General features: G+C 41.9%; 1 protein-coding gene across 4 annotated transcripts in view; it reads left to right on the forward strand.

Moving 5' to 3' along the window:
- Positions 1-16692, forward strand: part of LOC104356809 (protein ELYS) — a 50223-nt gene that overhangs the window by 24282 nt on the left and 9249 nt on the right. For 3 of the 4 annotated variants that reach the window (XM_042789550.1, XM_042789551.1, XM_042789549.1), the window contains 19 exons: positions 473-563; positions 669-758; positions 921-1061; positions 1823-1927; positions 2654-2747; positions 3484-3607; positions 3724-3780; positions 4964-5110; positions 5852-6039; positions 6202-6346; positions 6439-6570; positions 7756-7903; positions 7989-8139; positions 8665-8772; positions 9204-9399; positions 10629-10826; positions 12098-12527; positions 14411-14513; positions 15315-15430. In XM_042789550.1, the coding sequence (XP_042645484.1) occupies positions 473-563; positions 669-758; positions 921-1061; positions 1823-1927; positions 2654-2747; positions 3484-3607; positions 3724-3780; positions 4964-5110; positions 5852-6039; positions 6202-6346; positions 6439-6570; positions 7756-7903; positions 7989-8139; positions 8665-8772; positions 9204-9399; positions 10629-10826; positions 12098-12527; positions 14411-14513; positions 15315-15430 (2764 nt within the window). The remainder of the gene's footprint in view (positions 1-472; positions 564-668; positions 759-920; positions 1062-1822; positions 1928-2653; positions 2748-3483; positions 3608-3723; positions 3781-4963; positions 5111-5851; positions 6040-6201; positions 6347-6438; positions 6571-7755; positions 7904-7988; positions 8140-8664; positions 8773-9203; positions 9400-10628; positions 10827-12097; positions 12528-14410; positions 14514-15314; positions 15431-16692) is intronic. The other variant, XM_042789552.1, reaches the window with a different exon arrangement.

The following is a 16692-nucleotide window of genomic DNA, read 5'->3' on the forward strand; positions in this document are numbered from 1 at the left end:
GTACAGTTTTGGGTGTCAGAACTGCTTCTTGTCTTCGTAGTCTAGAAAGCTGCTTGGCTTCGGCTTCCCTGTTTCTGTTGCGTAGCTGTGTTTGTTCTGTCCCCTTCATGCATTCCCCACGGCAAACCTAGATGCACAAAATGCACAACGGGTATTCGCAGGGGATGTCGCTGACAGTAGCTATTTGGAACTCCGTAGAGTGAGACTGTGATGCAGAGGCATGTAAATAAAGATGAAAATTCGCCTTCAGTAAGTTGAAACGCCAGAGGAAAAGTTTAGTGTGTTCCTCAGACCAACAAGGAGTCCAGCCTGTGGCTGGAATTAAGAAAAAGAACGTGAAATGAGTTGCATGTGTGCTAGTTGACTTTGTGATGTCTGAATGAGTATACAGTTAGAAACAAATATTTAGTGTTGATGGTTCAGATCCTGAAAGCATGTAAGATTCTTATTTTATTTTGTCTGTTATGTTTAGGAGGAGCAGTTGGAAGCGGTATTGTCAGCTGCTGTCCAGACAGGTTCGCTGGAACTTCTGACTGGCTGCATTAAACATTGGACATCTGAAGGTAATACTGCTACTGATGCTTTTATGTTAGAATATTTTTTTAGTTTGAAATTGTTGATTCATTTATTTTCCTTTTTTTTTTTTTTTTTTTTTCTTTGTTTTACAGAGCAGCCAAGTTCTGCTGCTAGTTTAAGGTTTGTTCTCGAGTGGACATGGAACAAAGTGATCTACACAAAAGATGAATTTGACCAAATATGTGAGTACTAGTGTAGTCATTCTGCAAACATAAAGTCATTCTTTCCACTTGAGCTTGTTCAATAATCTGCTGATGTATGGTATTGCATGTGGTTCTTTAAGTGTACTTTGAAACTGCAAAATTGCTCTGTAGGCTAACGGTCTAATATTTATTCTTGAAAAGGTGTTCCACTGTTTGATGGCTCTTGCAACTTCATTGACCCACAGACATTACAGTCCCTGCAGCACTGCCAGTTGCTTTTGAGCAACCTTAGCACTGTCTTAAACTGTTTTCTATCAGAAGCACAAGAGCTCACTGAAAAAGGTTTGTAATAGCATGATTAAATCTTTGGCATGTTTTGTTCAGATTTGGAGTTATGCTTGGAAAGTGTGGAAACAGGAGCTTTTGTGGGTATTGATGCTTGGCAGATGGTTGAACTTAGCTGGGAGAAAGGGCTTAAACCTGCAAAGTTGGGACTACCACTTAACACGTGTTGAGTTCAGGGAAGTGGTTTGTTGCGGAGTTCGGGCAGGTTGGTAGGGGAGGCGACACTCGGCAAGAAGCTGTGTAAGCAGCTGGGTTGACGTTACAACAGCTGAATGTGGTAATGCTGAAAAAGATTCTTTTTGATTCTTAGCTAGCTATTTGTAATTGCATGCCAATACTGTACTGCACATTTCTAAAAAACATCGAGGAAGCATAAATGAGTAACTTGTAAGCTACTTGAGTTTCTGTAGCTTGTGATGTTATCACTTGTTCTAGGCCTGTTGAGGGGAAAAAAGTATCCCTTTGCTATGGTAAAAATCTCTGCTACGTGAAAAACCAAGGTCTTGTTCATGAGTGTACTTAATGGCTTAGGCTTTATGTTATTTTAAGCTTTAGTGAATCTGTCTCTTTGTAGGAGTTGCTTTTTGTTTTGGTGGTGATTGTGGGATTTTCCTTCAAATAAGAAAGTGATACAGAATGAAAGTGGAAAGACAAAGCTTTCTACCAGGATATTCTTGGACTTTCTATTTAGGATGATGATGCAGGGAGTTTTGTCAAAATGACAGGAACTGCATAACAAAAATCATGTCTTTTTTCAGGTTTTAGAGACTTGACAAATAAGCACGTGGTAACCAGCCTCCTTTCTCTGTATGCGCAAGTGGTCATCTGGTTCTGCCGATCGAGTCTCCTTCCTGAGGGTTTAGGTAAGCATAAACCGTCGTACGTTTGTAACAAGGAGGCTGTCCCCTGAGGGATTCCTGTAGATGCGTGCATAGCCATGTTTTTGCAGATGCTTGGTCAGTAACAAGTTGTGTTGGTTTGGCGACAGCACGTGCTGAAGTCCTGTTGGTGAAACAGAGGTTTCCCTGTTTTTTCACATCCATAGTGTATGTTAGAGCAATAAGCCTCTGACTTCAGGGAGTTGCTTCTGCCCACAGCTTGAAATACTTGGGGTTTTAAATACATTACTATTAAACAAGAAATACTGAAACACTTGTTTTTACAGTAAAAGCGTTACCTGCATATTTTGAACTTCTTATTGCTCAAGTCAAAAATGCACCTTGGAAATGCTGCTTTATTTGGATGGAGCGTAAATTCTATTGTCAGCCTTAAGTGTTTTACAGATGTTCACACGACATGTTTGAAGAACCATTCCCTGTCAGAGCTGTTGTTTTTTATAGTGAACTTCAGCTTACAGTACATGTTCTGAAGGCTCCCTCAACCTGAAATGGCACTTGAGACAAGAAGGAACGGAGTCTTGTGTCTTATATCACGTTTAGCAAAGGCAGAAACAGGCTTCTTTCAAAGTTGGAGGCTTGCTTGTGCTTCTTGATGCTTAGCTTGTACGATTTTCTGTCTCCTCAGTCAAAAAATCCAGTGATAAAACGTGAAGTCGCTTCTTTAACTTGCTTTTCCCTTGTTGCCCATAGGGGATGATAGGCATTTGTCTAGACCTTTCTACAACTATCCTCTGATTCAGAGCTACTATACTGGCCATCGACAGAAACTTGAGCGTCTATCAAGGTAAGCCTTGCAGGAGAACTCTAGAACTCTTCCACTGCAAACTCGGTGGCAGCGTCGCAATCAGCGGATGACTGCGATGGCCTTTTGAAGAATGTAATTTTGAAAGGTTCGGCCACCTGCCAGTTCAGTGGTGTGGGTATAGAAACATAAACGCTGCTTAAGATGATACTAAAATTTACCTGTATGCTCAGCTTTCTGAAAATAACTCTTTTTCAGTAGCAAAATTGAGATGCTGAGAACAAAATGTGAAACTGCAGCTGTGTTGTCTCACAGCTGTGTACTGGGACACTCCAATTCGAGGCATTAGATTTGTGATAAAGAACAGTCCTGGTGTTTAGATGCTGTTATGTTTCCTCTGCGAGGCAGTATGAGTGTGATTGTTTCTGGCACTTGCAGAACTTTGCTTGTGGTAGAAAGGAAGTGTAAACAATACAAGAAGAAAGGAAAAATTGAAAGGTCATTTCAAGTTTTCCCTCCAGAGAGCTTTCAGGATTTCTGTTTTGAAGTCCTTTAAGAATTCAGTAGGATCTAACAAACCTCTTTCATCTGACTCAGAAATTTCTTTCACATGCATTTCACGCCTTTGTATGTTTGGTTGTATGTATGTTGTATGTTTCTCTGACTCATGGGAGTGTTTTGGGGGGAGGGAGGGGGGCTGACTGTAGGAAATCTGTTACACCGAGAGGCTGGCATTAGGGTTTTACTTTGTCCCAATCCTTGCTACCTTCTGTTCCAGAGGGAAATGGGATTCTGACTGCTTGATGATCGATGGAATGGTTTCCCAGTTAGGAGACCAAGTTGAGAAGTTGTGGAGGAGAGATGAAGGAGGAACTGGGAAATACCCACCTGCTAGTTTACACGTGAGTGTTACGTTCACTGGAACAGCAACAGCAGCAACACCACCCCCACCCCCCCAAAAGCCAGTGATTTATGAAAGACAGGAGTTTGGAATAAACTTTTTAATTTTTAATTGCAGGCACTACTGGATCTCTATTTGCTAGAAAGCGTTGAAGAAAGCTACAAACATGCAATTGTATCCTTTTTAGTTATTTTTATTACACCTTCAGTATATGCACATAGATGTTCTCAAATGTTTGTCACCTACATGTTTAATAACATAATTTATGCTTCAGACACAATGCAAGGGAGAACATTTAGTTTAGAATTAAGTTGTAGACAGAAGCATTGTTTTGTTTCTTTGTACTGTGTCTTTTTAATGATTTTTTTGTATGTTTTGTTGCCACATCTTTTCTGAGAAAAAAAGGTTTATTGAGAAACGGTAAAGATAAAAAGCCCCTTTAGTTCTTCTCAAAACCTAAGCACTATTTTTAATTTTTTAAAGCACCCATATCTGGTGGCAAATGGCTGTGTACTAGAATGATGCACTGAAACAAGCTGCTTCATAGCAAAAGGATTTCTAAGAGTGGTTTGCCAGTACCTGATTTTTGCTGAAATCAGTGACTTTCCACCACAGTGAACAGTACTTGCTTTTGTTCTGTTAGAAGTGCAGGCACACAGAATAATAAATGGAGAGAAGAGAAAAGTTATTGGGTAGAAACTTAATTTTTAAGCTGCTGAAGTATACAGAATTGCTTTTGTTGTTTGTTGCCTAACCTGAGAGGGGAGCCTAGAGAGCAAGGGGTTTAAAAACTGTTTTACCCCAGAGCTGTCTTACTAGAATATGTCCCTAGAAATGGATCTCGGAACGAGAAAATTACCCTAACAATGAGTGATCCATATACAGCTTTGAATCCTGTTTTAGTCATTCAGAGCTAATTGGTATCGTAAAGACACCATAATTCACATTGTTTAGTATGCTCTGGAAGTGAGGGAAAAAACCCAACCGTACGATGTGTTTGCTTTAGTAATTAAGCATGGGATGTTCAAATGTTTTGAATGTCCAGCTGGTAGCTCCACCAATTAAAGAGGGAGCCTGAGTTTCTAACTGAAGTGTTTAAATATCTAAAGTTAACGTTTTTGAATGCCTTGCCAAAATCAAAGTGTATTTCCTTCTGGCTATTTGTGCAGAATGCATTTGTGAGGTTAGGACCTGACTATCTTCAGGTTAGAAGAGCTCAAAATGGCAAGACTAACACCTCAGTATTTTCTGATTCCTACCTCTTTCATATTCTTACTTCATTCTGTTTTTCTAAATGTAAGGTGATAAACTTGTGGTCTTACAAACGTATTAACCTTAATTAGATACTTGATATCAGACCATTTACTTGCTGCTAGATATCATGCATTCCTTTCCTAATAAAACGGAAACTTCAATCGACTCCTTCCCGACTGCCTTTGCTATCCCCTGGGGACTCGTTAAGCTTATTCAGGGTTTTTGGCTTCTAGATCACAATGATTACGAGGTAAGCATGTTCCAGTTTAGTGAGACACACATTACAGTTCCAAGCTGTAATCTCTAAAATGATTCTGAAAACTTGGTGCTTAGCGAAGGACAGGTGCTAACGCATTAGAAGCTTGTTTGGAATACTGCTGCTACATTGTCAGCAATAAATTAGGGTTTGAAATTTTGCTTTAATTACTTTGCCAGGAAATGGATTAAAAGAAAGAAGAAATCAACTTTAATAATGCTTGACCTTTGAATTTTCAAAGCCATCCCTTTGTTTTCAGCAGAGCAGTTGAGTTCTTCCTCAAAACCAGTGTTCTAGGTACTTTCAGTATTAAAACGAAGAACATAGCAGCAACATTTGAGACAGAAGACTGCAACAGTGACTTTTCAACCTAATTCACGTTCTTTCTGATGCTGAAGGTTGTTCTTGGCCTGTCACGATGTTAATATAAACCATTTGTCTGGGAGAATGACTCATTAGTTAGTAGTGTACTTATGAAAAGTGATGTTTGTAGAGAGAGATGTGGTTAACCTGGAAAAGTGGGAATTACTCCTTTTAAAAGACTCACTTTGTTCTGCCTGGCTAACTGAATGTTGTTCCTGCAAATACTTCAGAACTTTTATTCTCAGGTATTTCATTAGTCAGTCGTCTAAGTTTATTTAGCACACATTCACCCTCACCTAGGAAGCTTTTGAATAGTTTTCTCGCGGGCATGCATGTACAAATCTTAATACACCGCATCTCTGACTTCTGCAGAATTCACTGGCCCTGCTCTTTCATCCAGCTGCAATCAAAACTGTGTCATGGCAACATACGAGAATTATTCAGTCCCTCATGTGCCAAGGAGAGCAGAGGCGAGCCCTCCGATACATGCAGATGATGAAGCCATCAGTGTCAGGCAGTAGCGAAGTGCAGCTTTTCCTCACTGTGTTGTTGTCCAATAGGTAAAGAAATATATCCCATCGTTTTGCCATTCAAATATTGAGAAAGGTGGAGAGTGAATAATACAAATCACGGTCCCCTAAATTTCCTTTAAACATGATAATTTCGGGGCATCTTTTTGGTTATCCTGTTAATAATCCCTCTGCATCTCAAAAAAATTACAGGTGCATGGTGGAGGCTTGGGATCTGTTGCATCAGCACACCGCTAAGTTAAACATAGAAGAGCTGTTAAAACACATGTTTGAAACCTGCCAGGAGATGGGGCTAATGGAGGACTTACTGAAACTGCCTTTCACAGCCACTGAACAAGTAAGTGTGGACAAGAAAAAAAAAAATCTTCTCTTTGAAAAGAGAAGAGGCAGAACCACGGATGATGTTGTGAAATGTGTTCTTTCTCATAGGAGTGTCTGGAGAAGTTTTTACAGACCAATGCTGGTGTTCAGAATGCTGAATTTCTTTTAGTCCACCACCTGCAACGCGCCAACTATATCCCAGCACTACAGCTGAATCAGTCAATGAAGGCTAATCTTATGGTGAGTGTAAAAGTTGTGACAAGCGTGCAGGTTTCTGGGAGGTGTTACTAACTGCTTTTAATAGTACTCAGCGAAAATCCTGCTTTGTTTTTTATACTGTTCTTTGGAATACTAGGAATAAGCTTCTGCACCTTAAGTTGCAGCTGAGCCTAATATACAACCGAACAAAATACTTCACTACACCAAAGCTGCTCTGTGAAGTTAAAAATTAAAGGGTACAGATCATTGTTGATTCCGCTTGAAATAGTTTGTTTGCATCTGAGGATTAAATAGATATCTTTTTTTATCAGCCACTTTTCCCATTCAGTTATTCTGATCCGTAGGTGGTATAGATTACAGAAAGCTGTTGGTGTCACTCCTCTCTGTGGAACGAAGAGTGTGTTGTACATCATCTCTCATATCTTGCACAGAACTTTATTTTCTAGCTGAGAGCAGCCTGGGTGTGCCAATCCACAGGGAAATTTGCATTGGTGTCTTGTTATCTTATTTTTTTTTTAATTTTGTTTCAAGTTACAGTGTGAGCTCTACAATTCCACAAATTTCACTTTCCCACTTTTACGGCAGAAGTTCTTATCCAACCTCTTTCTCAAAATAGCCAGATTAAATTCTGTGCTATGTGGCCTTCTGCTGTGAATCTGTGATGCATTTGCTGTTTTCCGGAACCACAGTTTTCCAGGGAATCACTTATAAGGTGGTCTTGGAAATTTTAGGTCCTGCGTTTGAAAACTTTCGTCCAGCCAGGTGTGTGTAGGTAGCTTTTTCTTACTCGTTTTGATATTCACAGCATTTTGTCCAATGTAATTTGCAGTTGCCCTGTGTATTTGTTCCCCTCGGACACTGGAGCTTCAGGAAAAAGCCAGGGCAAGCCGGCTGTTCTGTAAGTCGTTGGAAACTCACAGGTGGTCACAAGTGTATTGGAATAAGGTTCTGCAGATTGCCAGAATTGTTTTAACTGAAAGTCGTAGGCTCTGTTACTGTTCTAGTCTGCCTTCTACTTCGCTAAAATTACCAGGTGAAACGGGCGTGTGCTGATGGGTAGAACTTGCTGCTGTTCTGTGCAGTGGGTGTATTTTTACTGTGTCGGTAGAGGAGATTTATCCACTCACTAAACACAGCACAGCTAGTTCTGCACAGCGCACTTGCTGTATTAAGTTAACTGTTTGCTTTGCGCTTTTCATTCGCCAGAACGATCCCGATCCTCGCTTCAGAGAGAGAGCAGTTGCCAGAAATTCCATATTAGACCAATACGGCAAGATCCTTCCTAGAGTTCAAAGGAAGCTGGCTGCAGAGAGAGCCAGGCCGTATCATTTGCCTTCATTGGCCTTAAGAGAAGGTAATTTTTAGCGAGGGGAATACAACGGACAGGTAACCCTCACTTTGATTACACAGGGCTGATATGTTTCCCTCTTGCTTTACAGTCACAAGGCCAAAGCCATTATCAACAGTAACAAAACAAGCTAATGCAGGAAACGTGCATACCAGAGCAACTTTCATCAGTAATGTGTTGTCCAAAATCGGAGAAGTATGGGCAGAAAATGAGCGGAAAACCAGTTTCTCACAATACAATAGGTAAGCGGCCTTTTAACAAAGTGTACTTTTGAGCTACATGTGTGGAGTGAAATAGAGAAAAATCTGTTCGAATTACGTTAGTATTCTGGAAGGAAGGTGTACCTGAATAAAGCTTTGATGGGCTTTTTTTGTAATCGGTTCCTCCTAAGTAGTATTTGGAGAGAGAGTTTTTCTGCTATGATAATCTTATTTATGCCAAGACCTATACTGACATTATGGTCAATGTGTTTTCAAGAATTTAAGATAGCTGAAACTAGGACTATGATGGCCATCAAGCTCTCGGTGTACTGTTTTGCAGAGGCTTCATTGTGTGGCCAAACAGGGATCTTTCACCGCTTCCTGCCCAGTTTCTGCTCCGTTTCTGCTTTTCCTGCCTAAGGTCAGGCAGAATTATAACGAGCGGAAAAGAGGCTGGTGGTTGTCAGATGATTTTTCCTTCAGGTGCTATGGTCAAATAAACCTGAATTGCGGTATGTTTGGACTTCAGGGGGATGAAAGTCAGTTACGTTTTCCTTTTCGTTCTAGCCCTAGAGTTACAGAGCCACCAGCCGTGCCTCCTCCTCTCCCTGAGGCAGAGTTGTGCAGTGCATTTGTTGGCACACCAGTTACAAGATTTTCACAAAAATCTTCCAGGTATAGTAGATCTACAGAATGAATATTTCCAAAAGGTGTTGCTTCTCATCTATCTACGTGTATGCATGTGTGTGCGTGTCGGGACACAACGCAGTGGAGAATTTGAAGTGGTCCCAGCATTGAAATGCAGGTGAATTTCCCTCTGACATGAGAATTACATCCCTTGGGCAACTTAAAATGGGATTACTCTTGCCTCGGAGGCAGTGATTTAGGAAATGAAGTATGCCATGTAAAGAAATAATAAAGAAAAAAGAAAATGCCGTTAACTTGTGCATGGGCCTGATACATCACCCCAACAGGGAGGGCTCACCTCTTTCTCGTTCACTGAACGTGTTTGTTCTGTTTCATCTCAAGATTTCTTGCACGCAGCATGATTTTTCTTCGTTTATTTATTTATTCATGTTCACATTTTAAATTGGGTATCTTAACAGATTGCTGGATTTGGTGGTTCGTCCTGTCCCTTCATGTTCTGCAGCACAGGGTGGTAGCTGGCAGTCACCGTGCGGAGCTTCTGCTTCATTCATGGCATCCAGCCCGTTGAAATCAAATACGCACGGTTCCACCTTACAAAAGAATTCTTCGGGAGTGCTAGAGCTGAATTTACTACAGACTCCTCTTGTGGTTAAGGTTTGTATTTGGAGAAAACAGTAAAAACCAACCAAACCAAAAGCCCGTCAACTTTGTTTAAAATGAAACCGCCGAAATGTTTTACACAGACACTGCTGGATTCAAACTGTGACGTATTTTCAGTGCACGTGGGGTTGTTGTACGTACAGTCCGTTTGGAAGCGGGATGTTGGGAACAATCTTGAAGAACAAAAATTTACTTCTAAGTTAATTGCACTGAGGCACGTTGTCTCATAACTTCACGAATTACCCTTGATTTTATTGCGCCCAAGAAAATAAGTTAAAATTGGACTTTTCAATATGTTTAGATCCTTAAAGATGCAGTTTGTAGCTTAACCATCTCATTATGCAAGTGCTCGATAGCTCCGTACGGTTTGACTTGCATTGCCACCAGCAAGAACGTGTGTGCTTCAGTTTCTTAATCCAGTGAAGTGAATGGCAGCTAAGTGATGTCAGACTCGGTCCAATTCAGTGATGGCTTTTTGCAGTAATTTTACTGATTAATTGTTTGTGTTAAACTGTATGTCCATTCACTGCCTTCAAACTCTTCTCATTTAAAGAAATAATAACATTTGACCTGTCTTCCTGCTGCGGGTCTTTTTGCCTTTGCCTGCCTGAACAAAGTAGTTGTGATCTCTCTGAATGACAGCCTTTTTCTTCTCACTGAATATTGTCCCTCTCATTAAACTAGTTTCCTTATCCCCCTTTCAAACCCTTTCAATACTGTAAAATGGTTTTTTTTTTGAGCCGATGTAAGAGGACCTGAATGCTGCTAGGTGAAGACGTGCAGGTATTTTTACAGCAGCACCACTTAATTTGGTGTAGTGTGTGGATGGATTCATTAGTGAAGAAATAAGCTCTCGCTGTTGCTTTGCTGATTGCCATTTTGCATGGCAGTGTGTTCAGTTGCAGTAGCTGGGGTAACACTGGAAGTGGGACGCCTTTGAGAGAGCAGAGTAGAAATAGCAAAAATTACTGTGATGGGAGAGAACAATTCAGAAAATTAATTTGAAAAACAACATTTTATGTTGGCATTGGAGAAAATAAAGGCAAAAGAACCATTAAAAGTATGGGGGTCTTTGGAGAAAGAGCAGTGCAGAGGCTAAACTTTGTCCTCCCTGCTGGTACAGCCTCATTTTGTAATGGAAACTAATGCTTTTGAGAAGTGAAGTCTTCTGTCTTTAAGATTTAGCTTGGTTTTATATTAAATATTTTTATTTCTTTTCCTAGAGAGCTAAATTTTTGGCTACATCTGCTTCTGGTTTTCCTGGCTTTACTCCTCAGTCTATTCTCAGATCCAGCCTTCGCACCACACCTTTAGCAACTCCCTCTGCATCTCCAGGACGATCAGTTACTCCTCCTCTACGAGCAAAGGAACCTAGAATATCTTTCAGGGAAGAGACCTCAAATACAAAGTGGACTGTTGGGGTAAGCTGGGTTGTAGTTAGTGGGTTTTAGTTAAAGGCTTTATAGACTGCGGTTTGATTTAGAATTTTGGGCAGTTTGCCAGAACTCCTTATGTTGAGACCTGGACTTGCGAACCGGAGCGGCAGACTTGAATTTGGTCAAAAAAGGTGATGTTAGACCTTCTGAAACATCACCCGTCGTGCATTTCGAATATGTTCCTGCCATCGGTGACCTTGGCGGTTTCACTCAAGTGTTGTTTTGTTCCAAATTGCTAGTTCAGCTTCCCGCTATGCCTTTTCAAGTGGTGGTATGGCAGGAAGGAAGGGAATACAGATTGAGCCAGTTGTTTGGGCTTGTTAAGCTTTGTGCATCTGAAAGCAGCAGAAGTCATGAGCTGCATTTACTTTCTGTCTCTCTTTTTGCAAGGCTGAGTTTGCTTAAGTTACGGTAAAAATAAGACTCCGGATGAAGAGAGCTGGACTGTTCTCTAGCCCCAAAGTTCTGGGGTTTGCGTCTTGCCTTGCACCAGGGGTAGCATTCATATTATTGTCAGATGAAGTTGGTCCATCTACAAGTTGCCCCCTTCTACTCGGCCTTTTGTCCAGTCATCTGGATTCCCTGACCCAGCTCGTCAGGTTGCGGAAGGACCGTGCCAAGACCAGGGGCGTGTGGCTCGTATCTCCATGTATGAGCTCTCCACACACATACTAACAAATTGTCAGGATCTGGGTTTGTTAACACCTCTTACTGCCTGTTCTAAAAGGCTCCTCAAGCGTAACAAGAGCCTCTCTTTCCTATGTGAAGTCCTACTAACAGTGGCGTGTGGCCAGATGAATTTACTAGTTTCATGCTGCGGGCATAGGGAGCACTAAAAGTTTTTATTAGTGCGTGCAAGTTGTAAAGGCAAGCACAAAAATGGAGAAACCCTGAGTGAGGATTTTAGGTATGTAAAGCTTCCTGTTCTTGTAGACACAGTAGTGAACCTGATGACCAGCCTTGAGATGACAGTAGAAGGAAATACTTGCAAGACCGTCTTCATCTTAATAGTCTCCAAGGTGGTGGAAACTCAAAAAGCAGTCAGAACAGTGATTACTTTTTATGCTCAGCTTTAAAAGCTAAGGTAGTGCTAGAACAAGCATTGATTTTTGTAGCACCTTGCTAAAAGGTGATACTTGTAAAACTTACAAATATTGGTATATATTTGGGTTTTTTTACTTGCTTTTACAAAAAGCATATTTATGTTATTAATTGTGAACTTTTTTTTTTAATGAAAAAAAAAAAAAACAAAACAGGTAACAGAAGATGATAAAGCACTATTTGGAGCTTTGTCGGAACATCATCATGGAGTGGTGGAGGATGCTTGGTCTGAAAGTAGAGATAAGGTAACTCTGTTTACTCTGAGCAATCCTGAGGAGGATGGTGCTGAAATGGAAGAGTCTTCAGAAAGCACACCTGGAGATGGTTTGGAGAAAATGGATGTCAGCAAAGAAAACAGCAGCTTCTCTGTGAAGTCAGACCAAACAACTTTGGATTATCATGATGCAAAATCACCTGGCGATTTTGAAGATGATGTCATCTTTATAGCTGCTAAACCAGCTCATTCTTCCTCTGAAGAAATTGCTGATCTCCAAGCATCGGAGAAGGAAGGAGACAGTGGAATGGTTGAAGATAAACCTTTCCAGGTGGAACAACCAGGTTCATCAGAACTACAAAAAGGATCTGGTGCGTTTCATCCTATGATAACCTAAGTTTCTGGCTTTTTCAGATGTCTTCAAAAGGTTAAGTTACTGATGAGTGCAACAGTTGAATGTTCACAAGTGTCCTAGGCACTTCCTTGTCCGAGGCTTTTGAAATTGCCACTGTGTTTTGAGTCCTTTCCCAGGTATCCTGCACGTTAGGAATGTATACTGCTTTTGGCTGTCGCTTCTTGTGTGTAATGGCAGCTGAGAGGCAGCAGAGACTCGTTGGGAGTTTTGTGAGGGATGCAAGTGGAAAACAGGCTTTGGGTGATGTTTCAGGGGTACTTTTGTAGGCTGCAGGTTTTTCACAGCAAGTTTAGTGTATGGGATGCTTTGGCTAGATAGAATTATTTTATTTTTTAACTACCTCTTTAGTCCTAGTTAAATAGTTTTCTTCTGCTTCTCATTACAGCTGCACTTGCTGATCTTGCTAGCTCAACAGCTTGTGCAGCCTTTTCCAAACCTATTTCAGTCCGTCTTCAGTAATTCAACTCATTCAGGCCAGTCCAGCTGCCGAGGATGTGTTCGCATGAGAAGATGTGCTAGCAGGTTAGGAGAGATGTAGCTCACTAGCTGGTGAGCGGTGATGAAGAGCTGGGAATGGAAGTAGTACGGGAACAGGGAGAAGATGTGCAAACAGCTACAGGCAGTATTTGACAAACAGAGCTCAGTCTGTTCAACTCCTTATAAAAAGAGTTTGCTGTTCCTGGGACGTGGATGCAAGTGGCAGAGTTCTGTGTCTGAGGCCTTGAAACAGTTCGTAGCCGTGAGCGTGTCCTTCAGTCTCGGGGCGTCCTATGCAGCCTGATTCAGTCCTAAGTCTGAGATGATCCTGGAGGATCGTGGAGAGTGACTGTTGCTCTTCAAGTTCCTCAGCTGCTTTTCTTTTTAAGTAACAGGAGTGCCCAGATAAGGAGTACATGGGTAAAAGGGGTTCTCCAGTTCTGAGTGTTTCTAGTAAGACAGGTTGAAACGTTTGCCTGTCCTATTTTAGCTGTCTTGTGTTTGGATAAGAAAGCAAAGGTGCTTTTCATGAAAAATAATGCTAAGGTACTAATCATTAAAGAGTAAGCTTATAAAGAAACTTTGTCATTGTTGCACTATGGTGTACATGGCTCTGTACAGTTTCAGTGCTCTGGAAGCATTGGGGGGCAGTCAGTACAGCTCTTGTTTGGTCTGAGCTAGCAAAATTATCCCAGTCCTGCACACCATCTGCCAAGGGCATTGCTGGATCTGGAGACGGCAGACGGTAGAAACAAAGAAGAAAAGGAGGATTTGTTTAAAATTGAACCTGTTGAGATAACACCAAGTTAGCAAGCAGTTGGGTTTCAACCCCACTAGTCAATGGCTAGAGAACAGGACAAGAAAAGACCTTAGATGCATTCTTGTAGAAGAGGGGAAATGGAGTCAAGCAAGGAAAGAAGCATTGCTGGAGTGAGGTAAATGTCCGACGAGAAATGAGAAAAGTTTTTCCCCAGTTTTAAGGAGCAGGCATGTTTTCTGAAGTTTTCATGTGTTAGGCCAGTAACATATCAAATCTAGTTTGGACACAAAATATTAGTGGTGTGGGTTTTGTGTTGTTTGTTTGGATTGGTTTGGGGTTTGGTCTTTTTGTTTGTGTGGGTTTTTTTTGTTTCTTTTTTTTTCTTTCTTTCTTGCTGGAAATTATGCACCAAACTTCTTGTTTTACTGGGAAGAATTCAGACCTGTGTATTTGAAGTCTTGGTAGCACTATTTTGTTAGATCACTATCCTAGGTGAAATGCATAGAGGCTCACTTTCAAAACCATTTTTTTAAACGAGCGTTTTAAAAGGAGTGATGTTAAGTGCAACAGGGAAGTCACCCCTCTGTCATTTTTTTTTGTAGGATTTGTGGGAGAGTCAAATGCTGAGTGGCTTACCCTTCCTGAGGATGGTAAATTGGCATTTAAAGCAGCTGAGGCTGCTAGTTTGGGGACTGCAAGTGAAGGGTGAGTTTGTAAAATAGATACATCTTTGGGTTCACACAGCATGTAACTGCTGGCATTCCTGTGTTTGGAAACTGTGATTTTGACCTGGCATTGATTCTTTCCTGTGCTCTTAAACCTAACGGCTTTTCTCTTCCTTTCCATCTATGAGCAGAACTAATTTGGTGTGAATATAAGTCAGATTGACTAGCTGTCAAGTTGAACTTTTTTTCTCCAATCACTGCAGACCCCAAAGTGTGGTGATAAAGACTTTATTCAACAGGCTATATAAACCTTTTTACACTTTGAGGGTTACTAAGTAGGGACTGTGAACCTAAGGCCTGCTTTTGCCTGAAAATCGTGTAGCTACAAGTGACACCTGAGACTCCTGTAACTTCAGCAGGTTTATTTTGGGAGTTGAATGCTTTCTGGCAGTATTTCATACGCTTAATTTTTATTTTCTGTGCGTACTCAGCACCTATTTGCTTATGGAAAGGGAAGCAGTTTTCTCACCAGGTACTCGGAAAGCTGCAGCTGCTTAGTGATGAAGACAGAAGACAAATAATGTGTTATTCTTTAATAGAACTCCGTTCTTAGGTTGTTATTATATAGCATTAGATAGCTGGGAATAACGTTAAGTACTTGATTCATTGCATCAAATGAGTCACAAATTCCACGTAGATATGTTGGTGAACGGATTTCTAATTTTCCTTAATTTCTCCTGTTTCGAAACTTGAAGATTTTACAGTGAGAAAGTAATTTGTGGAGCTCTTCAGGGTTTGCTGTGAAGCTTTATGATCAATTTCTCTCTTTCTGTTCATGAAGTGAAACGAACCACCAGGAGTGCAAAACATCCTCTTCCTCGGAAGAAAAAGCCATACCAGTTGCAACAAGCGCACAGCTTGCTGGATCCCTGGAGGCAGACAGTGACTGTATGTACGGTATGTTGGAGATGTTATGTGAGCTAAGGTAGCTGACCTCCTGAAGTAAAATGTGTAGTTTGCCATAGCACTACAGGTGTCTCAGACTGGAGGAGTAGCAGCTTGCTACTGCTGACTTGCACTGAACTGCGGGGAGAATACCGTCCTCAAAGAAGGTCCTTGTAAAAATGCATAGTGAAGGTTCCTGTTTAAGGGGAGACGTGGTGACAAAAGATGAGGAGAAGGCCGAGGTACTTATTGCCTTCTTTGCCTCACTTTTTAACAGTAAGACCAGTTGTTCTCTGGGTACCCAGCCCCCTGAGCTGGAAGACGGGGACGGGAAGCAGGATGAAGCCCCCATAATCCAAGGGGAAAGGGTTAGCAACCTGCTTCACCACTCAGACACGCACAACTCTATGAAGCCAGGTGGGATCCACCCAAGGGGACTGAGGAGAGCTGGCAGCAGTGCTCCCCAAGCCACTTTCAATCATTTATCAGCAGTCGTGGCTAATCGGGAAGGTCCCAGTTGACTAGAAGGTAGCAAATGTGACACCCATCTAGAAGAAAGTCCAGAGGGAGGATCTGGGGAACTACAGGCCTCTCAACCTGACCTCAGCACCAGGGAAGGTTATGGAGTAGATCACCTTGAGGGCCATCACGCAGCATGTAGAGGACAACCCAGGTGATCAGGGCCAGTCAGCACGGTTTTATGACAGGCAGGTCCTGCTTGACTAATCCGATTGCCTTCTGTGACAGGGTGATCTGCTTTGTGGGTAGGGAAAATGCTGTGGATGTTGTCTACCTAGACTTCAGTAATGCCTTTGACACTGTCTGCTACAGCATTCTCCTGGAGAAACTGACTGCTCATGGCTTGGATGGGTGTACCTTTTTACTGAATAAAAAACTGGCTGGATGGCCAAGCCCAAAGGGTTGTGATGAATGGAGTTAAATCCATTTGGTGGCCGATCACAAGTGGTGTATCCCAGGGCTGAGAATCGGGGCCAGTTCTGTTTAATATCTTTATCAGTGATCTGGACAAGGGGATCGATTGCACCCTCAGGAAATTTGCAGACAGCAAGTTGGGCGGGAGCGTTGATCCGCTCGAGGGTAGGAAGGCTCTACAGAGGGATCTGGGCAGGCCGGGTGGGTGGGCTGGGGCCGGTTGTAGGAGATGGAACAGGCCAAGTGCCGGGTCCTGCGCTCGGGTCACCACAACCCCACGCAAGGCTACAGACTTGGGGAAGAGTGGCTGGGGAGGTGCCTGGAGGACAAGGAGCCGGGGG

This window comes from Tyto alba, unplaced genomic scaffold, assembly GCF_018691265.1.
Source record: "Tyto alba isolate M040663 unplaced genomic scaffold, T.alba_DEE_v4.0 Super-Scaffold_16, whole genome shotgun sequence".
Lineage (NCBI taxonomy): Eukaryota > Metazoa > Chordata > Aves > Strigiformes > Tytonidae > Tyto > Tyto alba.